This window comes from Odontomachus brunneus, unplaced genomic scaffold, assembly GCF_010583005.1.
Source record: "Odontomachus brunneus isolate Ranch 3 - 2012 unplaced genomic scaffold, Obru_v1 Obru_scaffold_072, whole genome shotgun sequence".
NCBI classification, from domain to species: Eukaryota; Metazoa; Arthropoda; class Insecta; order Hymenoptera; family Formicidae; genus Odontomachus; species Odontomachus brunneus.
Window position 1 is genome coordinate 1,511,871 of NW_022639522.1, and position 17,964 is coordinate 1,529,834.

Sequence of the window (17,964 nt, forward strand, 5' to 3'; positions counted from 1 at the left end):
AATACAAACGATTTAAAAGAATAGTTTTCCAACCGGAGTTTTTTTCCGGTCAAGTACATACAAATGTGGATGCTTTCTAATTGCAATATCCCTAGACACTTTCATGCACACGGCGACACAAGTTGCATTCCGATTGTCGTAATCGTCGACGCAACACTATATATTCGTACTCAGTTCTAGGGCTACTGATCGGCTGTGTAAACTAGTGTTTTCTAGTAAAAATTAAAGTTAATAAGCATAGTGGCTTGAAAATAGACTGGCATTTGCGACGTGAAGTGGATAATCTTTTTTATTATTTAGATTTTATTATTTATTATTAAAAAATATAAGCACAGTTGAAAAATAATCCTAACCCTACCTGACATACGTATACATTAATACACACTTTGTTCCAATTGAATCGTGCACAACGTTACACTTTGTGCATTTCTGTGTACATATGTGTCAAGATGTGTTAAGCAATTAGAAAGCACCCAGTGTGATTTGGCCTTTACAAGATATTTTAGATAATAATGTGACCAATAAACTAGTTTTGTGTACGTGTGTATCAAGATATGTTAAGTAATTGAAAAGCACCCAATATGTACAGGGAATAGGAATTCGGATTGGTCAATTATTTCTATTCCCTGTTCCTATTGGCTAATGCTTATTTCTATTGCCTGTAGCCTAGTATTGTGCAAGGCCTGTAGCCTAGCATTAAGCGTCATTTTATCTTCTTCTCGCATGTAATGAGCGATAAAGATAGAATAATGCTTAGGCTGAGTTCCCACTGAGCACGTCATGCGTCGCGTCGTCTGCCTGCACCACGAGTTAACCAATCAAATCATTCCATTGGAACATGTGCGTCATGCGTCGCGCGCGCGTCATCCCAATTAAAGGATTTGATTGGTTAAGGGCCGTGGCACACAGAAAACTTAAGCAGTAAAATGTAAGCAGCAAGCAAATTGATCAATCACAGTCGTTGATTCTTCTTATGGTCCAAGAATCAACGACTGTGATTGGCTGATTTGCTTATTGCTTACGTCTTACTGCTTAAGTTTTTCTATGTGCCACCAGTTTAACTTGTGACGCAGGCAGACGACGCGATGCGTGATGCGCTCAGAGGAACTCAGCCTAAGGGTGCGTTCCTACTTAGCGCGTCACGCGTCGCGTCGTCCTTCGCGGACCAATCAAATCATCCCATTTTATTCGTCGTAAAGTTAGGCAATAAGATAGGACGATTTGATTGGTCCGCAACGGACGACGCGACGCGTAACGCGCTAAGTGGAAACTCAGCCTAATACTATCTTCAATAAGCGAACATCGATGTTTTCTAAACATCTATTCTTTTTGCTCATCCCTAGTGCAAAGGCCTTAACTATTCCGTTCCGCTATTTATTTCTTCATCTGAACGCACCTTTACAGTAAATAACGAAACGCAGCCTTCATGTGCGATGGGCTTTAACATTTCGAGGTGATCCACTTTTGAACAAACACGATTCAATGATCTAACCTCTGTTACAGCCATTTTACTTTGCCCTGCGTGAAGTGTCTTTACAGGCAGTAAGTCGTACGGTCTTAAAATTATTTTTTCTGTTTTCGTATATCCTGACAGTTAACCGCGAATGATAATGTAATGCGATCTCGATTACGTAATCGTGGCCACCCTCGCTTTGTGACCATTTTTTTTATCACACATTCTCCTTTTCGGCTTTGCTATCTTCATTATCAGTTAGGTAACACGCTCACGCACACAATATATCATTTCACGTATATCGTTTCGGAGCCAGGTACCTTCCGAAAGTTGACATTTCTTCGCAAAAATTACGAGTGTAATATAAAGGCGAATAAGTCGAATTCAGTTTTATGTCATGTGATAAATAATTGATTTCGGGACAAACGCTACCATAGTTAGATCAATACATGTAAAAATTATAGCGATGTGTAAAACATATGTATCTGTCTCGAATGACAAATGTGCTTTAACGAATAAAATTCCATTTATAAAAATTTAACAGAAATTGGGTATAAAAAATTACAAGGAATAAATTATTTAATGTTACTAGTACAGATAATAACAATTCTAAAGTAACAATTTTGTATATGGTCTGAAATAAATACTATTGTTATGCACATCTTTGCAAAAAGTATTAAGTAGAAAAGACCAGATATATATATACACACACATGTGTGTGTGTGTGTGGTGTGTGTACATATATATATATATATTGTAGGTAAAAATATTATAATTGTTTGATACAAAATTTGACCTAAATATAGATTGTATCTTTCAGGGAACAATGGCAGGCAGACTTTTAACAAATCGTTTGCGACCTGTGATGATTCAAAGTCGTGGATTACTTACAGAGGATAGAATTGGGAATAGGGATGTTGTGGGCTATGGCTACAATGGAGAACCTGCCTATTTGGACAGAGCAGATTTCCCGATGCCTGCAATTCGTTGGAAGGAGAATACTCCTGATATTATGGTAAGAAACAATAGAACTCAGGCCTGTATTAATAGTTATTACTTGGAATTTTTTTCAAGTAAGAATTGAATACAGAATTCAATGAGTTTTTCAGTTGAATCATACAATTACGGATATAACTGTTACATATAACTTAGGTCTAACTAAAATAAATAAAAAATTTGAATATTTTACATAAAACAAGTTTCAGGTGACAACTCTTAATGCAAGCCTCAGAACTCCCATGTAAATAATACATGGATTTACAATTATCAACCTGCTGTTGCTTTTGTATACAGGCCCTGAGAGAAAAGGAAAAAGGAGACTGGAAGAAGCTGAGCATTGAAGAGAAGAAACAACTATATCGTGCTAGTTTCCGCCAGACGTTCAGTGAAATGGACGCACCGACAGGAGAGTGGAAAGGCATCGTGGGAATGAGTATGCTGGTTATAACTTCCGGTTTATGGTTATACATGTATTTCAAAACATTCGGTACGTTCTCGATCGACGACATGACACAAACGTCGTCGGCACAAAATACAAGCCTTGTACCGGTTCGGACGAATTGTTAATCGTGACGTTATCATTTTCAGCCTACCCACCATTGCCGGAAACAATCACGGATCCAGAGCGTCAGTTGGCACAGTTAGAACGTATGAGGAAACTCGACATGAATCCGATCGAAAGCCCGATTGCTGCTATGAGAGAAAAATAATTAGTTTGTAACTTCAATAATTAGTAATTGTACAGTAAAAATCCATCTCTAAATATTGCGCTTAAACATTGTATGTTATAACTGGCATGACAAAATTTTAATAAATGCCATGGTAACGTGAGAACGCTATTTGACGTTAAAAAGTATTATTCGCTATTAAATCACGATACGGCTTGATGTGATATTACACTGTATTAGAAACGTTTAATTACATTAGAAATGCAAATGTAAACTACTGGATTGTGTTTGAATCCGATTGAGAAGAAAAAGGTAAGTAAGATTTATTTAATCTCTGTACATTTTTCACATGATCACTTCAAATTAGATGTATGTATACAAACTTATAAGTAGATAAATATATGTGTATATGTGTGCATATATATATATATATATATATATATATATAAAATATATATATACACACATATATATATATATATATATATACACACACACATATGTATACATATATATATACATACATACATACATATATATATACACACACACACACGTGTAAGTACAAATCGCTGCTGGAGAGATCGATGATTTCTAGGTCAAATTTAATATCGCATTGCCGCTATCTCCCCGCTATCTCACTTTCCTTTCTCCTCGAGCAAAGCTTGTTGTTTGAAAAAAAAGAAACGTTTATTTAAGCGCGACGGCAATATTATTGCAAATCACGAATTCAGTAATGCATATACGCTAATTAAAATACAATCTCCACGATTGTGAGACGAGTACGATTCTATAAACGTAAGACTGCATTACTGATCGCGTTACATCGCACATTACATTATTGCTTATTTAAAAATATATTCACACGGATATAAATACGATTATATATCAAAATTTTTGCAAAATACGAGGCTATTGTATTGCTATCGAGAGGTCTCTAAACGGTCTACCTGGCCTTATAAATAATAGCTGTGAGGTAAAGTCGCTTTCCTTAAAGTATACGAACAATGAGAAATAATTAGGATCAGACATCGGCATCATTCATATTTATTAAACTCTTTTTTTTTTTCTTTTTTTTCCTTTTTTTTACAGAAATTCCAATAAATCGGGAAATTCGATAAATATGAGTGATTACGAAGTTTCCTTATCAAACTCTCAATGATTACGAAATTCTGATATTTATAAAAAACACGTTATTTGCTGAGGATCACTAAGCGCGATGATAATAGTTACATAGTTTTAAAAATGTAGTATGGCTTTTTATAATGCTCTTTTTACAGTGTAACATTTAAATTATATATTTATATATATTTATATATATCTTCTTAAGCAATTGACAATTTAATTATTAAATTCAATCACAGCATACAATATTACATTACGAAAGAGTTTTAAGTTAAACAATACACGGAATACTGGATATAAGAGTGTTATATAATTTAAAATGACTCAATCAAAAACTACACTTCTTCAAATCCCGTGGCTAAACTAAAATTTTTACAAGGGTAATCTTTACATCGCACATTAAAAATTGTTGAACACAAAAATGCAGCTGCACCAGAAAGAATTGTAATCTGACATCATAGTTAGAAATTTGTTGCAGTAAACGCTCTATTCTCTTTTCTTTCGCTCTTTCGTTTTCATTAGTTATTGCGTCAACGGAATGTAATATTCGACAATGAACTACACCTACCATGATCGACAAAACGTAACATACGGAGCTTTTAAGTAATGTCAAGGCCTTTTCACGTATTGTCATATACATAAGTTTCATCAAATGCAATGTAAGATTCATAAATATCAGATTCCTCATTCTCTTTTTTTTTCCTTTCATATAATATAAATGTGTACTTTTTAATTATCTGATATAAAAATAATATATCATTGTTCAGGAAATATCGGATAAGAATTACAAACTAACATTAAGAAATTAACATTTCTATACAAAAGAGATAGCTAATTTGCAAGAAAGTTGTTGCTACGAAACAGACTGCCAAGATTCGAAGCGTGTCATCACTCTCTGTCAGTATAAAATAAGCTAGAGTTTTTAAAAAAATTTTTAATCAAAATTTTATTATTTTTTTTTGCTTTTTTTAATCACCAGCACATGAATCTGCAATTTTATTAAAATCTGAAAAAACATACCAAAATCTTTCAACAACGATACTGAATATACGTTTGATAGAGAAAAGAATAATATAGAAAAGAAACAGTATTCACTCTTATAGATATGGCTTTATCCGCGAATTTGTATGATAAAATCACTGTAACAAACACTATTTTAGATAATTACAAAAAAAAGATTTTGTAGGTAACTCTTCGACTTATTGTTCTATGTTTGATGATGTATATTACAATATTTACAATAGGTAAGTCCCAATATCACCGAATTCGCTGTCACACACCCCCTCGTTATAAGAATATAGTTTCATATAGAAAACTAAGTTTTTGTTGTCACTATCTCAGCGTGTTTCACAGTTTTGTGTGAAGTTCCCGAGAAAAATGTACCGCAACTAATATCGGTGTATGTACGTTTCTGTGTATGAATGTGTACGTGTGCGTGTGTGTTGTGCGCGCATATGTATAAATGTAGATGTGTACCATTTGTATTATATAAATGTATTACAATACGTTTAATTATGGCTGTGAACACAATTGCTATTCGAAGATGGCAATAAGAATTGTCTGACTTCGTAAATGATAATGTTGAAGAATGTTATTATACTTGTTTCTGGGTACCGTTTATATTATAGCCTGTGCAATAAAAGTGAAGTATAAACGGAGATCCTATCTCGATTTGCGATCAAAAATTCTGTACGTCTTTCTTTGGTATGTAAACGTTCGTACAGAGCAAAATATATAATTCTGGCAAATTGAAAAAAAAAGAAATCATATATATATAGTTACTATTTGGGCATTCTTGTCTGCGCAAGAATCGTAACATTTCCACAAACCATAAGCTCTCTTACTCTTTCTTCCTTTCTCCCTCTTAGAATCGTGGACATTGTGCCCATACTGTACATAGAGTTGAAAATAAAAGAAGAGTCGCGTAGAATAATTCAGTTGTTATATGACCGACGATAATCGCTGTCTTTCTATCACACAGTTATGATATTGAGCTCGCTACTTAAGTGACGGAAGTAATGTCCGAAATTATCGCGCACGTTTCATCACCGTACACAATCTCCGGTCCCACGCTGCATCGTACATTGTTTCTTCCTCTTCACTGTGTTTTGCCTAGAGCTTGGACTGTGACTAGTATTGTTGTTATTGTTGTTATTGTTGTTTCCGTTACTGTGTGCATGCTTGGTCTTATTTTGACCGGTTATATTGTTATTGATGCGATGATGAATACCTTTGAAGCTCTGTTGGTGATTTGCTGCAAGAAACGTTGACAAAATGACAAAGTGAAAAAAATGCGTAGCGTATGGTATATATTACCTCATACAACAGTCATTTGCGAAATATGTTGAAATAGATAATAGATGCAGTATTTGTATTAGAATCATTTGATCGTCGTACCATAGATGGTTGCCTTGAACGCTTTCCTTCCCGGATAATGATGGATTTGTTGATTATTATAAAAGAGCCTATCTTTGTTTTTGTCGTTGTCGTTTTTACCGCCAGTATTCGGAGAATTGCCACGGCTACATTCAGAGTCCTTAGATAAAATAAAAAAGTTATAATTAAAAGATCTTATTTATTTGAGAATGCACACTTATAGCATTGGCAATTTATTAAGCTATTGCAAGATATGAAATAAATTGTTTGATCTAGAAATATTTCGAAATAGATTCAACTCTTTTATATACTCTACTTATTCTAATTTTTATATACTACTTATTCTTATTCTAAGTTTTATATACTACTTATTCTAATCTATGATATGACTTTTACCGTATCACTGGCGGGTGCTGAAAGAGTGGATGCGTCAGAACCAGTTGAGCTTGATAGAGAGTCTCCTTCGCTTAAAGGTAGTAGGAATGTTTCTTTAATCCATCTACGGTAATCTATCACTTCGTCGGTCACACGAATTATTCTTCCCAGTATGCTACGTACCAATAAAAGTGTCGTTTGTTTTAAACATCGGTAATAAGCAATCAATACAAGGATAACGACGCAGATTAAGGCAGATGTAGAGATTCTGTCAGATGATCTTACCTTATTTTACTGGCGTCATTGACTAAAATATTTAAAGGACTGACTGCTTGAGAAAGGACGAAATAGGCCCAATCAAATGCATCTTTTACATATAAAGCACCATAACTACTGCGACCGATATCGTTGCCGGGTGTGAGTGGATCTTCTATGCACAAGAGGGATGGGCGATGACCATCTATCATGTCTCGCTGTACCTGTCAATCAATTAGCGTAGGATCAGTACCGTATCGCCTTCACGATGATTATAACGACTATTATAACGACTACAGTGTTACTGTAATGCAAGTATAAAATTGTTGTAAAGACCTCTTCTTTGGATATGTAAGTACCGCCGTCCTTCACACGTATGCCAGTCTTAACATAATTAAACTTTCTACCATATAGCTCTAGAAATTCGATTAGCAATACTCCTAGGTTAGCATTTGAACAGTAAGCATTTTGCCTCGGATGTAGCTAAAAGATAAAAAAAACTCGTTTAACTCGATAAAGAAAATTGATAAAGAGAAGATCCGTTTCTCGTTTACGACAACTTACTTGTAAAAACTGATGTACTTACTTGTAAAAAACTAATGGTCATGAGTATTAAACTGTACGACGATATACCGCCGGTAAACACTTCGTTAAGATCTCTCTGCAGTAGGAATTGCTTCAACACCATGACTAGTTTCTCGAGTACTGGGTATTGCTTCTTGAAAGAATTTATTAATTCCGCAGATTTGACGCCATTGCTCATATTGAAACTGATATCCACTTTAACCTCACTCTCTTTGTCAGTTAGTTTGACGATCGGCACGCTGGCCTTATCCAACACTTTAATAGAAGATGGCTCAGCAATATTTTGATCTAGTAAAGCACGTTCCAAAGTACGTAATGGAAGATTTCTCCACATTCCTATCACTACCAAATCTACGTCACTGCAACGACAGAATATTTTCATGAGGACAGAAAGATATATCTTGCAAATGCCATGATTCTCTAATTGTACATTATTGATGTATTATTATTGATGCTTCTAGACGTTTATTTATCCCAAAAATTCACCACTTAAATATTTAAATATATATAAAAAAATATTAATAAAAATATATATAAAAATATTAATAAAAATATATATAAAAATATTAATAAAAATATATATAAAAAATATTTAAATGATCTGATATTAAAAAATTGACCAATCTACAAATAATAATTGCTTGTCTAATATCATGTTGCAATAAACAAAAACAAAATGAGTCATCATTTTTATCAAGTTAGTTATTATGATGATACATGCAATAATATGTGCGACAGTATGCAATAATACATACCTTGTAGGCAAATATAAACCAGTGCGAAAACTGCCAAACATCTCAACTTTAGAGTCTGGCCAAAGATCATAAATTACATTTTCTATTTTTTTTACAACTCGCAATCTTAAAACATGTTCCTCGTATGATGGACACATGTATGTAAAGAAATCTTCTATCTCTTCATGTAATCTAAACAGAACATATATTTATTCAATGTACAATATTTCCAAGAATTAGGTTTTTAATATATTTTTAAGGCATTCTTTTCAGGTATATAAGCTGAAGCAATAAAATACATACATATATTTGAGGCATGTATCTTAAGTATTCTCTACCATATATTTTAAATATTCTACCATTTATTTAAAGTATTCAAATAGTAACATTATAAAACATTAAAAGAATAATACTTAATGTAATAAATGATATTGATTGCACACAAAGAATATATTGGTTGGTTTTATAAACATTTGAGAAATCACATGTTGTGTAATTCATACGTTGTATTTGTATAATTTGAATAAATGCTTTTCTACACATATATAAGTTTAGCACAGACAAATAATGCTAGCAAAGTTAATGAAGAATGTTGCAATATCATTTTGGTACTTTACCAAAGGTAAAGGTATTCAATAATTGTGTGATTTATAATATTCATTTAATCTTGTCCCTTTATGTACTTATAGGCCAAAATAAAGTATCTCTTTTCAGAAATCATACTGCCAAATATATGAAATGTTTACAATTTTTTTCACCCTGTCTGCCAGCTTATTGTTACAACAACATAGCTTCAAACTTTTTGCAGACTACGACTTTATTTGTAAACCTTCGTAAACATTTTCGTCAGATTTCACATTAGGCTCTCGACGACACAAAACTCTCGACGACATTTAAATCTCAATATATTAATATATTACATGCCCCAAGTAGCCGTTTCCGGTCGCTTGTTCTTCACGTGTACGTACGCATCGTCTCGAGTGTTGCACGATCTCGAGATACGTGCTCGGTAACATTGAAACAGCCTCTACATTCGAACAACGAATCTAACCTAACCTATGTGATACGGCCATATGGGCCATGAGATGTTCCGGGTACACGATGTGTATTAAAGCCGCAATACTTACCCGATCACACCTTTGGAATAATGCTTATTCGACATCCGCCAAGGACAGCCACCATATTCGCCCACTAGGGCGTCGTAATTGTAATTCATGCCGTAGGTGCTAGCTCGATTGTCGCTTTTCCTGCGCGATGGGTTATAGTAACTGTTGCAACAAGCATTATGAGGCACACGATGCTCGCCGTTGCTTGCGGCGGTGGGGACAGAGCGGCCGTTGCTGCCGTTGCCGCCCACATTGGCATTGCCGTTGCCCATACCGATGCCGATGCCGCTTCCGAAGCCTGGGGCGGACGACGGCGTGTTATTGGTGCCCGTTCCAGTACCGCCAGTGCCGGTTGCCGTCGAGCTCGTCGTATCCAGCGCAAGAAAGTCTTGCTGCAGCCGCACGCCCATCGTGTTTGCGGGGTCGTTACGCAGGGTCAGTACGTCAAGGCCCTTCTCGGCCTCCCAGATGTGCAACCACAGATCCTTGGCGGGGCCGTATTGCTCCGGTTGGTACCAACCGATGGTCGGATCCATTAAATTGGCGCCCGGGACGGGGGGGATCCGCAGGTCTCCTCCGTGCGTGGTTGTGTGCTCCGTGTGCGCCTATGAATGTATGTATGTATGGTATACGTACGTATATATATATATATAATACGTATATATATATATATATATATATATATATATATATATGTGCTGCACGAGTGCGTGCGGAGTGTATTAGTCACGCGTTCCTCTCGACGCCGTACGTGCGTGCGTTCGTTCGTTCGTTACACGCGTTCGCGTGCGTGCTCGCGAGCGTGCGAGCGGGCAGGCGGACGACGGACGGGCGGGCGGGCGAGCGGTCGGTCGGTCGGTCGCACCACACACACACCACGTCGCGTGTCACTTTCCGTCGCGCGCGCCGCTCGTTCACCCGGCGGATTCTTCTCCTCTTGTCACTCTCAAGTGAACTCTTAACTGTCGCGTTTATCGCGCACCGTATCGTTCGGTCGATCGGTCGGCCAGTCGGTTTATCGGCTGATCGGTCGTAACCTGCGAGACACTAAACTAAACGAGATTTATACGCACACGGTCGAGAAGCACGACGACGATCCGAGCGCGAGCCCGAGAGTCGCCGACGATTCCCGATTAAGGCCACGGGGACAATTTTCGCGAGGGAGAAAGAGAGAGAGGGAGATTGATCGCACAGCGTGTCGCGGCGGTCGCAGAACCAGTTCGCGCTCCAGTTCGCGGTACGTGGAAAAGCGCCCATCGCGCCTACCACCTCGCTAGGGTGGTTGGGAATCGATCACTTCATATTTTCCCCTGAACGCAGTCATTAGTATATTCTCAAGAGACAATGGCAAATGCCAATAATCGTCTTCTCCTAGCGTGGACGCGTAAAGAGTGGGGAAAATTCTATTATTTTCAAATGACAAGTTTATCGCTCTTTGCGAGTTTTCACGCTAGAGAAAAAGCATTAGTGATCGAAACGCTGCGCGTGCGCGCATTTGAGCGAACTTTGCAGTAGAGACGCGCGAATCCTCCGTCATTGGCAGTACGTTCGTTATTGCGCGTGTCGCACCGCTTATCGTGCATTCGCGCGAACTTTGTAAATTCATGACATTCGACAGTTCGCAACAGCTTGTGATAGTTGCCTTTGCGGTGTTAGGTTAGATCAGGAGGATGTTGATACGCGTATGTAATTGATTTGAAATTTGCAGGTTATGCATTTAGTGAGGATCCGATGAAGAAGAACGTTTTGTGTGAATCGTCGTCGATTGATCTTCACATGTGTGGTAATGGCAAAGTTGAGTAAATTTATTCCTAAAATTGTACGCGGGTTCGTGCAATGTGCATGCGTGACGTACTGCGCGTACGAATACGTTGGAGATATTATCATGGTAAGTTTAATAGCGCGATGTGTCGTTACGAAACGGCCCACATTGCAATATCTGACATTTTGTCTTTCTGGCATCGTTGGATTTTACTTTCGAAGCTCCACAGTATTCAGGATCTTTTGTAGATCTTTGTTTGTTAAAAAGTTATGATATTCTCACACAGCAACTTTCATTTTAACTAAGGACGATATACGATATAATAGAAAAATTTATACCATGTAGACAGCTTTTTTTATTTATAGATAAAACTACATCATCCTGTTGTGTATGTATACCTTGCACCAGTTTGGTTTTAGAATACAATTTGCTCAAGTTTTCATGCGTTACAGTGTGCTGGACCATCTATGGAACCTACACTATATGCCAATGATATATTGTTTGTGGAACGAATATCTGTGAGATTGCAAAGACTCAACAAAGGTGACATTGTTATTTCTAAGTGTCCCTACAATCCAAAGGAAAATATATGCAAGCGGATTGTAGGTTTGCCAGGAGATAAAATTAGGAATGGTCTTAGTGTAACAACGGTAAGTTTTCAATGACTTTGTGTCTCTTTAGTGGAGAATTTTACATATCATTTTGCTTGTGATTTACTTTAGTTCATTGTATTACTATAGGTTATATAATCAAGTAAAAAATTATTCAAGATTACATATTAATTAATAATATTCTTTTAGGTACCTTATGGACATATGTGGTTAGAGGGAGACAACAGCAGTAATTCAACAGATTCTCGGATATATGGACCAGTACCTCAAGGATTATTGCGTGGAAGGGCTTTATGTAAAATATTCCCATTCGGTGATATAACTTTGTTCACAACGAAACACATGACCTAAATTGATCATATGTGCGTGATATAGATATCTATTTTTATCAACAAGATATTGATGAAAATATCCAGTACATTATTTCAGTTAAATTACAGTCCCTGGTTGTGGTTATAATTGAGTTCCTTGGAAATTCTTTGGATAGTTATTAAATTTGTATAAATTTATTGTTCCTTGATATCTCCAAGAGAAGATGCATGTTTTACTTATTAAGATCTGATAATATAAATTTATTATATATTTTGAAATGTATATCATGCAAAGGATCTTTTTTAAGTCATCTGCTTGATATTTGTAAGTTATCAATTTGAAGAGCAATAAATTGTACATGTTATTTTTTTATAATATACTCCATGTCTACATATTTTTACTTAAAGTTGTATCTAGACATACAAATTAATAAAAAAATTTTTTTTATATGTAGATGCGAAAATAAACGATATTTATCCAATCACTGGATTCAAATTTTACAAAGAGTTTGTATACTCTTTGACGTAATTTTTGTAACAATGGCAATTACACTTGTAATGAGATCGTCAGAAATCATGCATGAAAGTACATAATAGCATGCTACGAGAGCTACTAACTTCCTTTATAACGGTCTTTAAACTGTCGCGCGTTAGCAATTGAATGTATTTCAAGGTTGATTGAATGTCAACGAGCTTGATAGCGCAAAGCGATATAAACAACGGCCATTTGCGGAGCGGCCAGTATACTCGAGTGTGCTGTAATAAACGTTTCGCTATCACAACGACGTGAGTATTTTCTTCCTCGTGGGTACTCTGATATAAATACTTTGATCACAGATACTGTGGAGTATTCGCTAGATCGTTTGTTGCAATGATCGTTTTCTTGTTTCTCTATGCGGCGACTTGTTACCGTGTATTTCTGAGAAATAAATTTTTCTTCTGCCCGAGTGCAATGATCGTTTGAAGGTTAAGTTGGCACGTATTATGTTTTACGTCATGTAAACATAAAGATAAAACACCGGTTGCATGGCAACTGATTTATTGCTTTATCATATTGAGGACAATTCGAAGATTGAAATTGAGAAAAAATTCGTTTTGCGATCGTGCATTTCACGTTGCTTAGGTTGTGTTCCAAAACATCCTTTTTGAGGAAATTTTACTCGAGACTCTATAATTTATGTAACGTGAACTGTAAAGGCCTTTACTCGTAGAAAAATTTTAACCGTAACCGTAAGATCGAAAGAAAACTGACCAATCACAGTCGATTATTCTTCGAACGCAAGGAAAATAATCAAATCAGTTTTCTTACGACCTTACGGTTATGGTTAAAATTTTTCTACGTACAAAGGCCTTAAGTATTGAATAAAATTTTCCTAAAAAAAAAAAAACGTTCTGGAATGCAACCTTAGTAAACTCTAAACTTGAATACACGTGTATTTTAAACGTGAATTTTAAACGTGTATTTTAAACTTGAATACATGTGTATTTTAAACGTGACGTACACGTTTAAACGACACGTAGTCGAGACATTAGTCATAACTGGGATAAATTCGAATCTGTACTTTGTGAAAATGACCCCTGAATTAACTCGTAACGATAACGAAAAACGTGATTTCGCCGAGTCAAAGATCAAACTCAGCAAAATTGTATTTACAACTTTCCAGAATAATATAATTCGATTGAACGACCTTTCAGAATGTCAGATAACATCGAACTATCAGTTATGTAAAATTGTGTAATCTCTTGAACGATTATCGTTTGCGAAGCTTTATCTATTACGTTCTTCATATGTGTCACATAATACCTAAATAGAAAATATAGATCGCGAAAGTAAATTTTTTATTTGTCAACTCCGTGGGCACCGTTACGTTTCTCGATTTTTTTTTCCTAATAGGACAATGAACTAAATGCATATCGGTTTGTAGCATTAAATTCGTCGGCTTCAAAATCTTGAAAGACAATTATTAACACTGTCGACAAATAATCATTTTGCCATTTTCCAAATTATTATTTTATTATTTGTTATTATTACTTTTTCCAAATATTCTACAATCTCCGTCGCTGCGTTCCCTTTTCCTGTTCAATTTTATCGAGGAGAAACGAGCTCTTATGCACGTTTTTACCAATGTCGAGCCCATATAATAAGTTCCGGCTTAACCGCCGTTAAGGCCATCACACACAAAATTCCGTAAGAACTTAAATCGAAAAGAAATCCACCAATCCTAATCGAGTATTCGGCTCTTCGTAATAATGAAGGCGTTACTAAGAGCCGAGTGCTCGATTGGAATTGATCGATTTCTTTACGCTTACGTTTAAAGTTCTTACGGAAAATTTTGTGTGCGATGGTCTTTACGTTGGGACATATCTGAACAAGTTTAGATCTGTGATTTTTGAAATGTTGTCTTGGAATCTGCCAAGACCTTATTCATTCATATCCCTTATAACTCATATCCCTTATAACTTATTCTTAATACAAATGGTGTCAGGGCGAAAATCGTGAGATTGTCTAAACCAACAAGTGAACCTGAACCTGAACCTGAGCTCATACAGCACAAACCTTCAAAGGATATTCTAAAGATATTCTAAGGACATTCATACATTCTAAGAATGTTCCAGAACATTCTCTGAAGATTTTGTGCTATCTGGGGAGTAAACCTTAACTCAAGGTTAAGCATTTATCCGAGTAGAGTTTAAACTCAAATTAAGGTTTAATCAATATCAGGTAGAAACGGGCATTAGAACGGCATTAGAAACGGGCATTAGAACGGCATTAGAAACGGGCATTAGAACGGCAAAATGAAATTTCCTTTCTTTTCCTTTCTTTTCTTTCCTTTCTTTTTTTTTCTTTCTTTTCTTTCCTTTCTTTTCGAAGAAATAAATGTATACAATAACACAATATAATGCACAAAATCCCATAAATATTCAAAGAACGTTCTAAGGATGTTCTAAGGACATTCATACATTCTAAGAACGTCTCAGAACATTCTTTGAAGATTTTATGCTGTCTGGGATAACGTAATATCGATGCATCACGATAACGTGTTATTATATTGTTAAATAATATGTTAATCAATTAACATATTATTTTGATATATTTTGATATTATTTTGATTAGATTGGTGGAGATGGCTACTCGATGGGGCATCGTCAGCGCTGGCAAGATCTCGCATGATTTCGTTACGGCGATGAGCAGTTTACCGAGTGACGAACACGTCGTAGTGGCTGTTGCGGCGCGAGATTTGTCTCGCGCGGAAGCTTTCGCGAAGGAACACAATATCCAGAAGGCCTACAGTGATTATGAACAGTTGGCCAAGGATAAAGACATTGGTATTTGATAGTCATGCGTAGATACTCAGTAAACAAAGTATATTAGATCAACATTTTGATCGATTAATAACGAATGCCTATAACTGCAGAAACATTTGAGCTCTGTAAAGCATGAAATTTCCATATACATCTAGGGTTGCATTCGAAAACGTCATTTCCGAGGAAAATTTTACTTTTAAGTCTATAGTATATGTAACATGAACTATAGATTTAAGAGTAAAATTTTCCTCGAAAAAGATGTTTTGGAATGTAACCTCTCTCTCTAGATAAAGATGTTTAAACATTGTTTTTGAATTGCTATAAAATTATGGCAGCAATGGTTATAAAAATCTATTTCAATATATATATATATATGTTTCACATTGAATAATTTTCAAAAGTAACCCAGACAGTACAAATGTTCAACAACAGCAAAATCGAATCATAAGACGTCTTTAGAACGTCTTTAAGATATCTTTAAGACAATAACTTACCCCTTGTCCACAACCTTACTTTAATCTTTAAGCCGTAATAAATTGACCAACCACAGTCGATTATTTTAAATTAACGACTTAAGGCTTAAGAATTAAAGCAAGGTTGTGGACAAGGGGTTATAAACTTGTCTTAAAGATGTTTTAAAAATGTCTTATGACCCGATTTTGGACATTATGCTATTTGGGAATATCTTTAACGGCTATTTCCAGCGAGCAAAACAACTCGTGTATCAGAAAATACTGTATTTATTTGTATTTTCAGAGATTGTATACATTGGCACGATACATATTCAGCACTATGATCTAGCTATGATGATGATGAGCGAAGGTAAACACGTGTTATGTGAGAAACCGTTGACGATGAGCTTGGCGGACACAACGAAATTAATCTCGTACGCGAAAAGCAAAAATTTGTTCTTGATGGAAGGAGTATGGAGCCGTTGTTTTCCTATCTACGATATCATAAAGAAGAAACTCGCGGAAGACCATATCGGCGATATTCGTCATGTGATCGCCAGCTTCGGTTTTGACCTTAGTGACGTCGATCGGTTAAAGTTCGTAACATACAGTAACAATAATACATGTATTAGTAGAATAGTCACAGCATATTTCAATGGTGATTAGAATGTCTTTTACATATTTATACTGTTCAGTATAATATTAATTGTCAATCATGTGTGTTAATCATTTTCATAATATTAATTATTAATATTCAGAACAATTATTGTGTGTGTAGTTGTAGTTATCAAGTTAGAAGATATCAATTGTTTGTATTATTAATAGTAGTTTTACCGATGATTGAATAAGTATTAATTAATTCTTCATTCTTATTTAATTGTATTATGAAATTTTTTCAACGATTCTTCCTCATTTCAGCAAAAAAAAGTTGGGCGGCGGCACAGTCCTGGATCTCGGAGTTTATTGCCTTCAGTTCGCATCCTTGGTCTTTAATAACGAGATGCCGGAATCTATAAAAGTCTCTGGCATCTTGAACGAGGATGGCGTCGATGTATACGTGACGGCCAGTCTGTATTACAAGGAACAGCGCACCGCGACCATTATGACAAGTGGACTAGCGAACCTACCGAACAATGGCTACATATGTGGCACTAAGAATATGATAGAAGTGCCGTCCCTTTGGTGCCCAACGAAGATAACTATAGGGGGAATCACCATAGAAAAACCTCTGCCGCAAATTCCAAATAAAGATGCTAAATTCAACTTTGTAAACTCTGCTGGACTTGCTTATGAGGCTTCAGAAGCTCGTGCTTGCATTCAGAAGGGTAAAGCTGTAGATGCATCTTAAGCCCGATTGCACCGACATTACTTCGTCTTTGATGATAAAGATAGATACATGTTTAAGTTTCGCTTAAAGTTTAAATAATATTGGTGTAATTAAACTTTAGTTGCAACTTTTTTTGAAATTAGGGTTTTTCAATTTGGAAATCAAAAATTGATTGAAGAATATATGTGTATTATAATATATTAATACAAATTTAACTTTTCAGGTTTGATAGAAAGTCCGAAAATGACACACGATACATCTTTATTATTGGCGAAATTGGAAGAAGAGATTATTAAAGCAATAGGTGTTAAATATTGATTATTAAGAGAAAACTTTCCATCAGAAAACTTTGTATTACTATTAAGGATATTTTTTGAATTTATAATATTGTTTCTTATGAAGATCAGTATGCATAGGAAATAAAAATGTTTTGTGTAACTTATTGTGTATATTATTTCAATCAGTTTCTATATATTTAAACGGTATATTTATTTCACGTTTATATAAAGACGCGCTCGA

The 17,964-nt window shown here is 35.6% G+C and overlaps 4 protein-coding genes across 9 annotated transcripts; 3 read left to right on the forward strand and 1 right to left on the reverse strand.

Moving 5' to 3' along the window:
- Positions 1-1,377: 1,377 nt before the first annotated feature.
- LOC116846948 lies at positions 1,378-3,291 on the forward strand. Of its 3 annotated transcripts, none has more exons than XM_032821395.1 (4): positions 1,378-1,542; positions 2,274-2,468; positions 2,747-2,939; positions 3,041-3,291. In XM_032821395.1, the coding sequence occupies exons 2-4, from the start codon at positions 2,280-2,282 to the stop codon at positions 3,160-3,162; spliced, it is 504 nt and encodes a 167-aa protein (XP_032677286.1). In that variant the 5' UTR covers positions 1,378-1,542; positions 2,274-2,279; the 3' UTR covers positions 3,163-3,291. The 3 variants fall into 3 exon arrangements, with proteins under 3 accessions (XP_032677286.1, XP_032677287.1, XP_032677288.1); XM_032821396.1 differs by lacking the exon at positions 1,378-1,542 and adding an exon at positions 1,555-1,715; XM_032821397.1 differs by lacking the exon at positions 1,378-1,542 and adding an exon at positions 1,572-1,769.
- Positions 3,292-4,151: 860 nt separating this feature from the next.
- On the reverse strand, positions 4,152-10,419 carry LOC116846946 (non-canonical poly(A) RNA polymerase protein Trf4-1-like). 2 transcript variants are annotated; one of them, XM_032821392.1, is made up of 8 exons: positions 9,698-10,212; positions 8,592-8,762; positions 7,838-8,195; positions 7,588-7,734; positions 7,282-7,475; positions 7,018-7,171; positions 6,643-6,781; positions 4,152-6,499 (listed from the first exon to the last, which is right to left on the reverse strand). In XM_032821392.1, exons 1-8 carry the CDS (start codon positions 10,210-10,212, stop codon positions 6,291-6,293), a joined length of 1,887 nt encoding a protein of 628 aa, XP_032677283.1. In that variant the 3' UTR covers positions 4,152-6,290. The 2 variants fall into 2 exon arrangements, 1 of the variants encoding a protein (XP_032677283.1); XR_004378628.1 differs by having other exon boundaries at positions 6,351-6,499; positions 6,562-6,781; positions 9,698-10,419.
- On the forward strand, positions 10,042-12,740 carry LOC116846949 (mitochondrial inner membrane protease subunit 1-like). Of its 3 annotated transcripts, none has more exons than XM_032821399.1 (4): positions 10,042-10,184; positions 11,385-11,564; positions 11,891-12,088; positions 12,239-12,740. In XM_032821399.1, exons 2-4 carry the CDS (start codon positions 11,463-11,465, stop codon positions 12,398-12,400), a joined length of 462 nt encoding a protein of 153 aa, XP_032677290.1. In that variant the 5' UTR covers positions 10,042-10,184; positions 11,385-11,462; the 3' UTR covers positions 12,401-12,740. The 3 variants fall into 3 exon arrangements, with proteins under 3 accessions (XP_032677290.1, XP_032677289.1, XP_032677291.1); XM_032821398.1 differs by lacking the exon at positions 10,042-10,184 and adding an exon at positions 10,769-10,913; XM_032821400.1 differs by lacking the exon at positions 10,042-10,184 and adding an exon at positions 11,094-11,218.
- A 238-nt stretch (positions 12,741-12,978) lies between these two features.
- LOC116846947 (trans-1,2-dihydrobenzene-1,2-diol dehydrogenase-like) lies at positions 12,979-17,883 on the forward strand. Its single transcript, XM_032821393.1, has 5 exons — positions 12,979-13,146; positions 15,476-15,687; positions 16,423-16,714; positions 17,037-17,443; positions 17,669-17,883. The coding sequence occupies exons 1-5, from the start codon at positions 13,043-13,045 to the stop codon at positions 17,761-17,763; spliced, it is 1,110 nt and encodes a 369-aa protein (XP_032677284.1). The 5' UTR covers positions 12,979-13,042; the 3' UTR covers positions 17,764-17,883.
- The last annotated feature ends 81 nt before the right edge of the window (positions 17,884-17,964 follow it).

Bases quoted from the DNA above. Each gene is read 5' to 3' on its own strand.
- LOC116846949 (XM_032821399.1), top strand. From the start codon at position 11,463: ATGGCAAAGTTGAGTAAATTTATTCCTAAAATTGTACGCGGGTTCGTG. The intron at 11,565-11,890 runs GTAAGTTTAATA...CATGCGTTACAG, and splicing joins ACGTTGGAGATATTATCATG to TGTGCTGGACCATCTATGGA. The intron at 12,089-12,238 runs GTAAGTTTTCAA...ATATTCTTTTAG, and splicing joins ATGGTCTTAGTGTAACAACG to GTACCTTATGGACATATGTG.
- LOC116846948 (XM_032821395.1), top strand. From the start codon at position 2,280: ATGGCAGGCAGACTTTTAACAAATCGTTTGCGACCTGTGATGATTCAA. The intron at 2,469-2,746 runs GTAAGAAACAAT...TTTTGTATACAG, and splicing joins AGAATACTCCTGATATTATG to GCCCTGAGAGAAAAGGAAAA. The intron at 2,940-3,040 runs GTACGTTCTCGA...TATCATTTTCAG, and splicing joins CATGTATTTCAAAACATTCG to CCTACCCACCATTGCCGGAA.
- LOC116846947 (XM_032821393.1), top strand. From the start codon at position 13,043: ATGTCAACGAGCTTGATAGCGCAAAGCGATATAAACAACGGCCATTTG. The intron at 16,715-17,036 runs GTTCGTAACATA...TCCTCATTTCAG, and splicing joins AGTGACGTCGATCGGTTAAA to CAAAAAAAAGTTGGGCGGCG. The intron at 17,444-17,668 runs GTAAAGCTGTAG...TTAACTTTTCAG, and splicing joins TCGTGCTTGCATTCAGAAGG to GTTTGATAGAAAGTCCGAAA.
- LOC116846946 (XM_032821392.1), bottom strand. From the start codon at position 10,212: ATGGATCCGACCATCGGTTGGTACCAACCGGAGCAATACGGCCCCGCC. The intron at 8,763-9,697 runs GTAAGTATTGCG...TGTTCTGTTTAG, and splicing joins TATTCCAAAGGTGTGATCGG to ATTACATGAAGAGATAGAAG. The intron at 7,735-7,837 runs GTAAGTACATCA...TTTATCTTTTAG, and splicing joins TGACCATTAGTTTTTTACAA to CTACATCCGAGGCAAAATGC.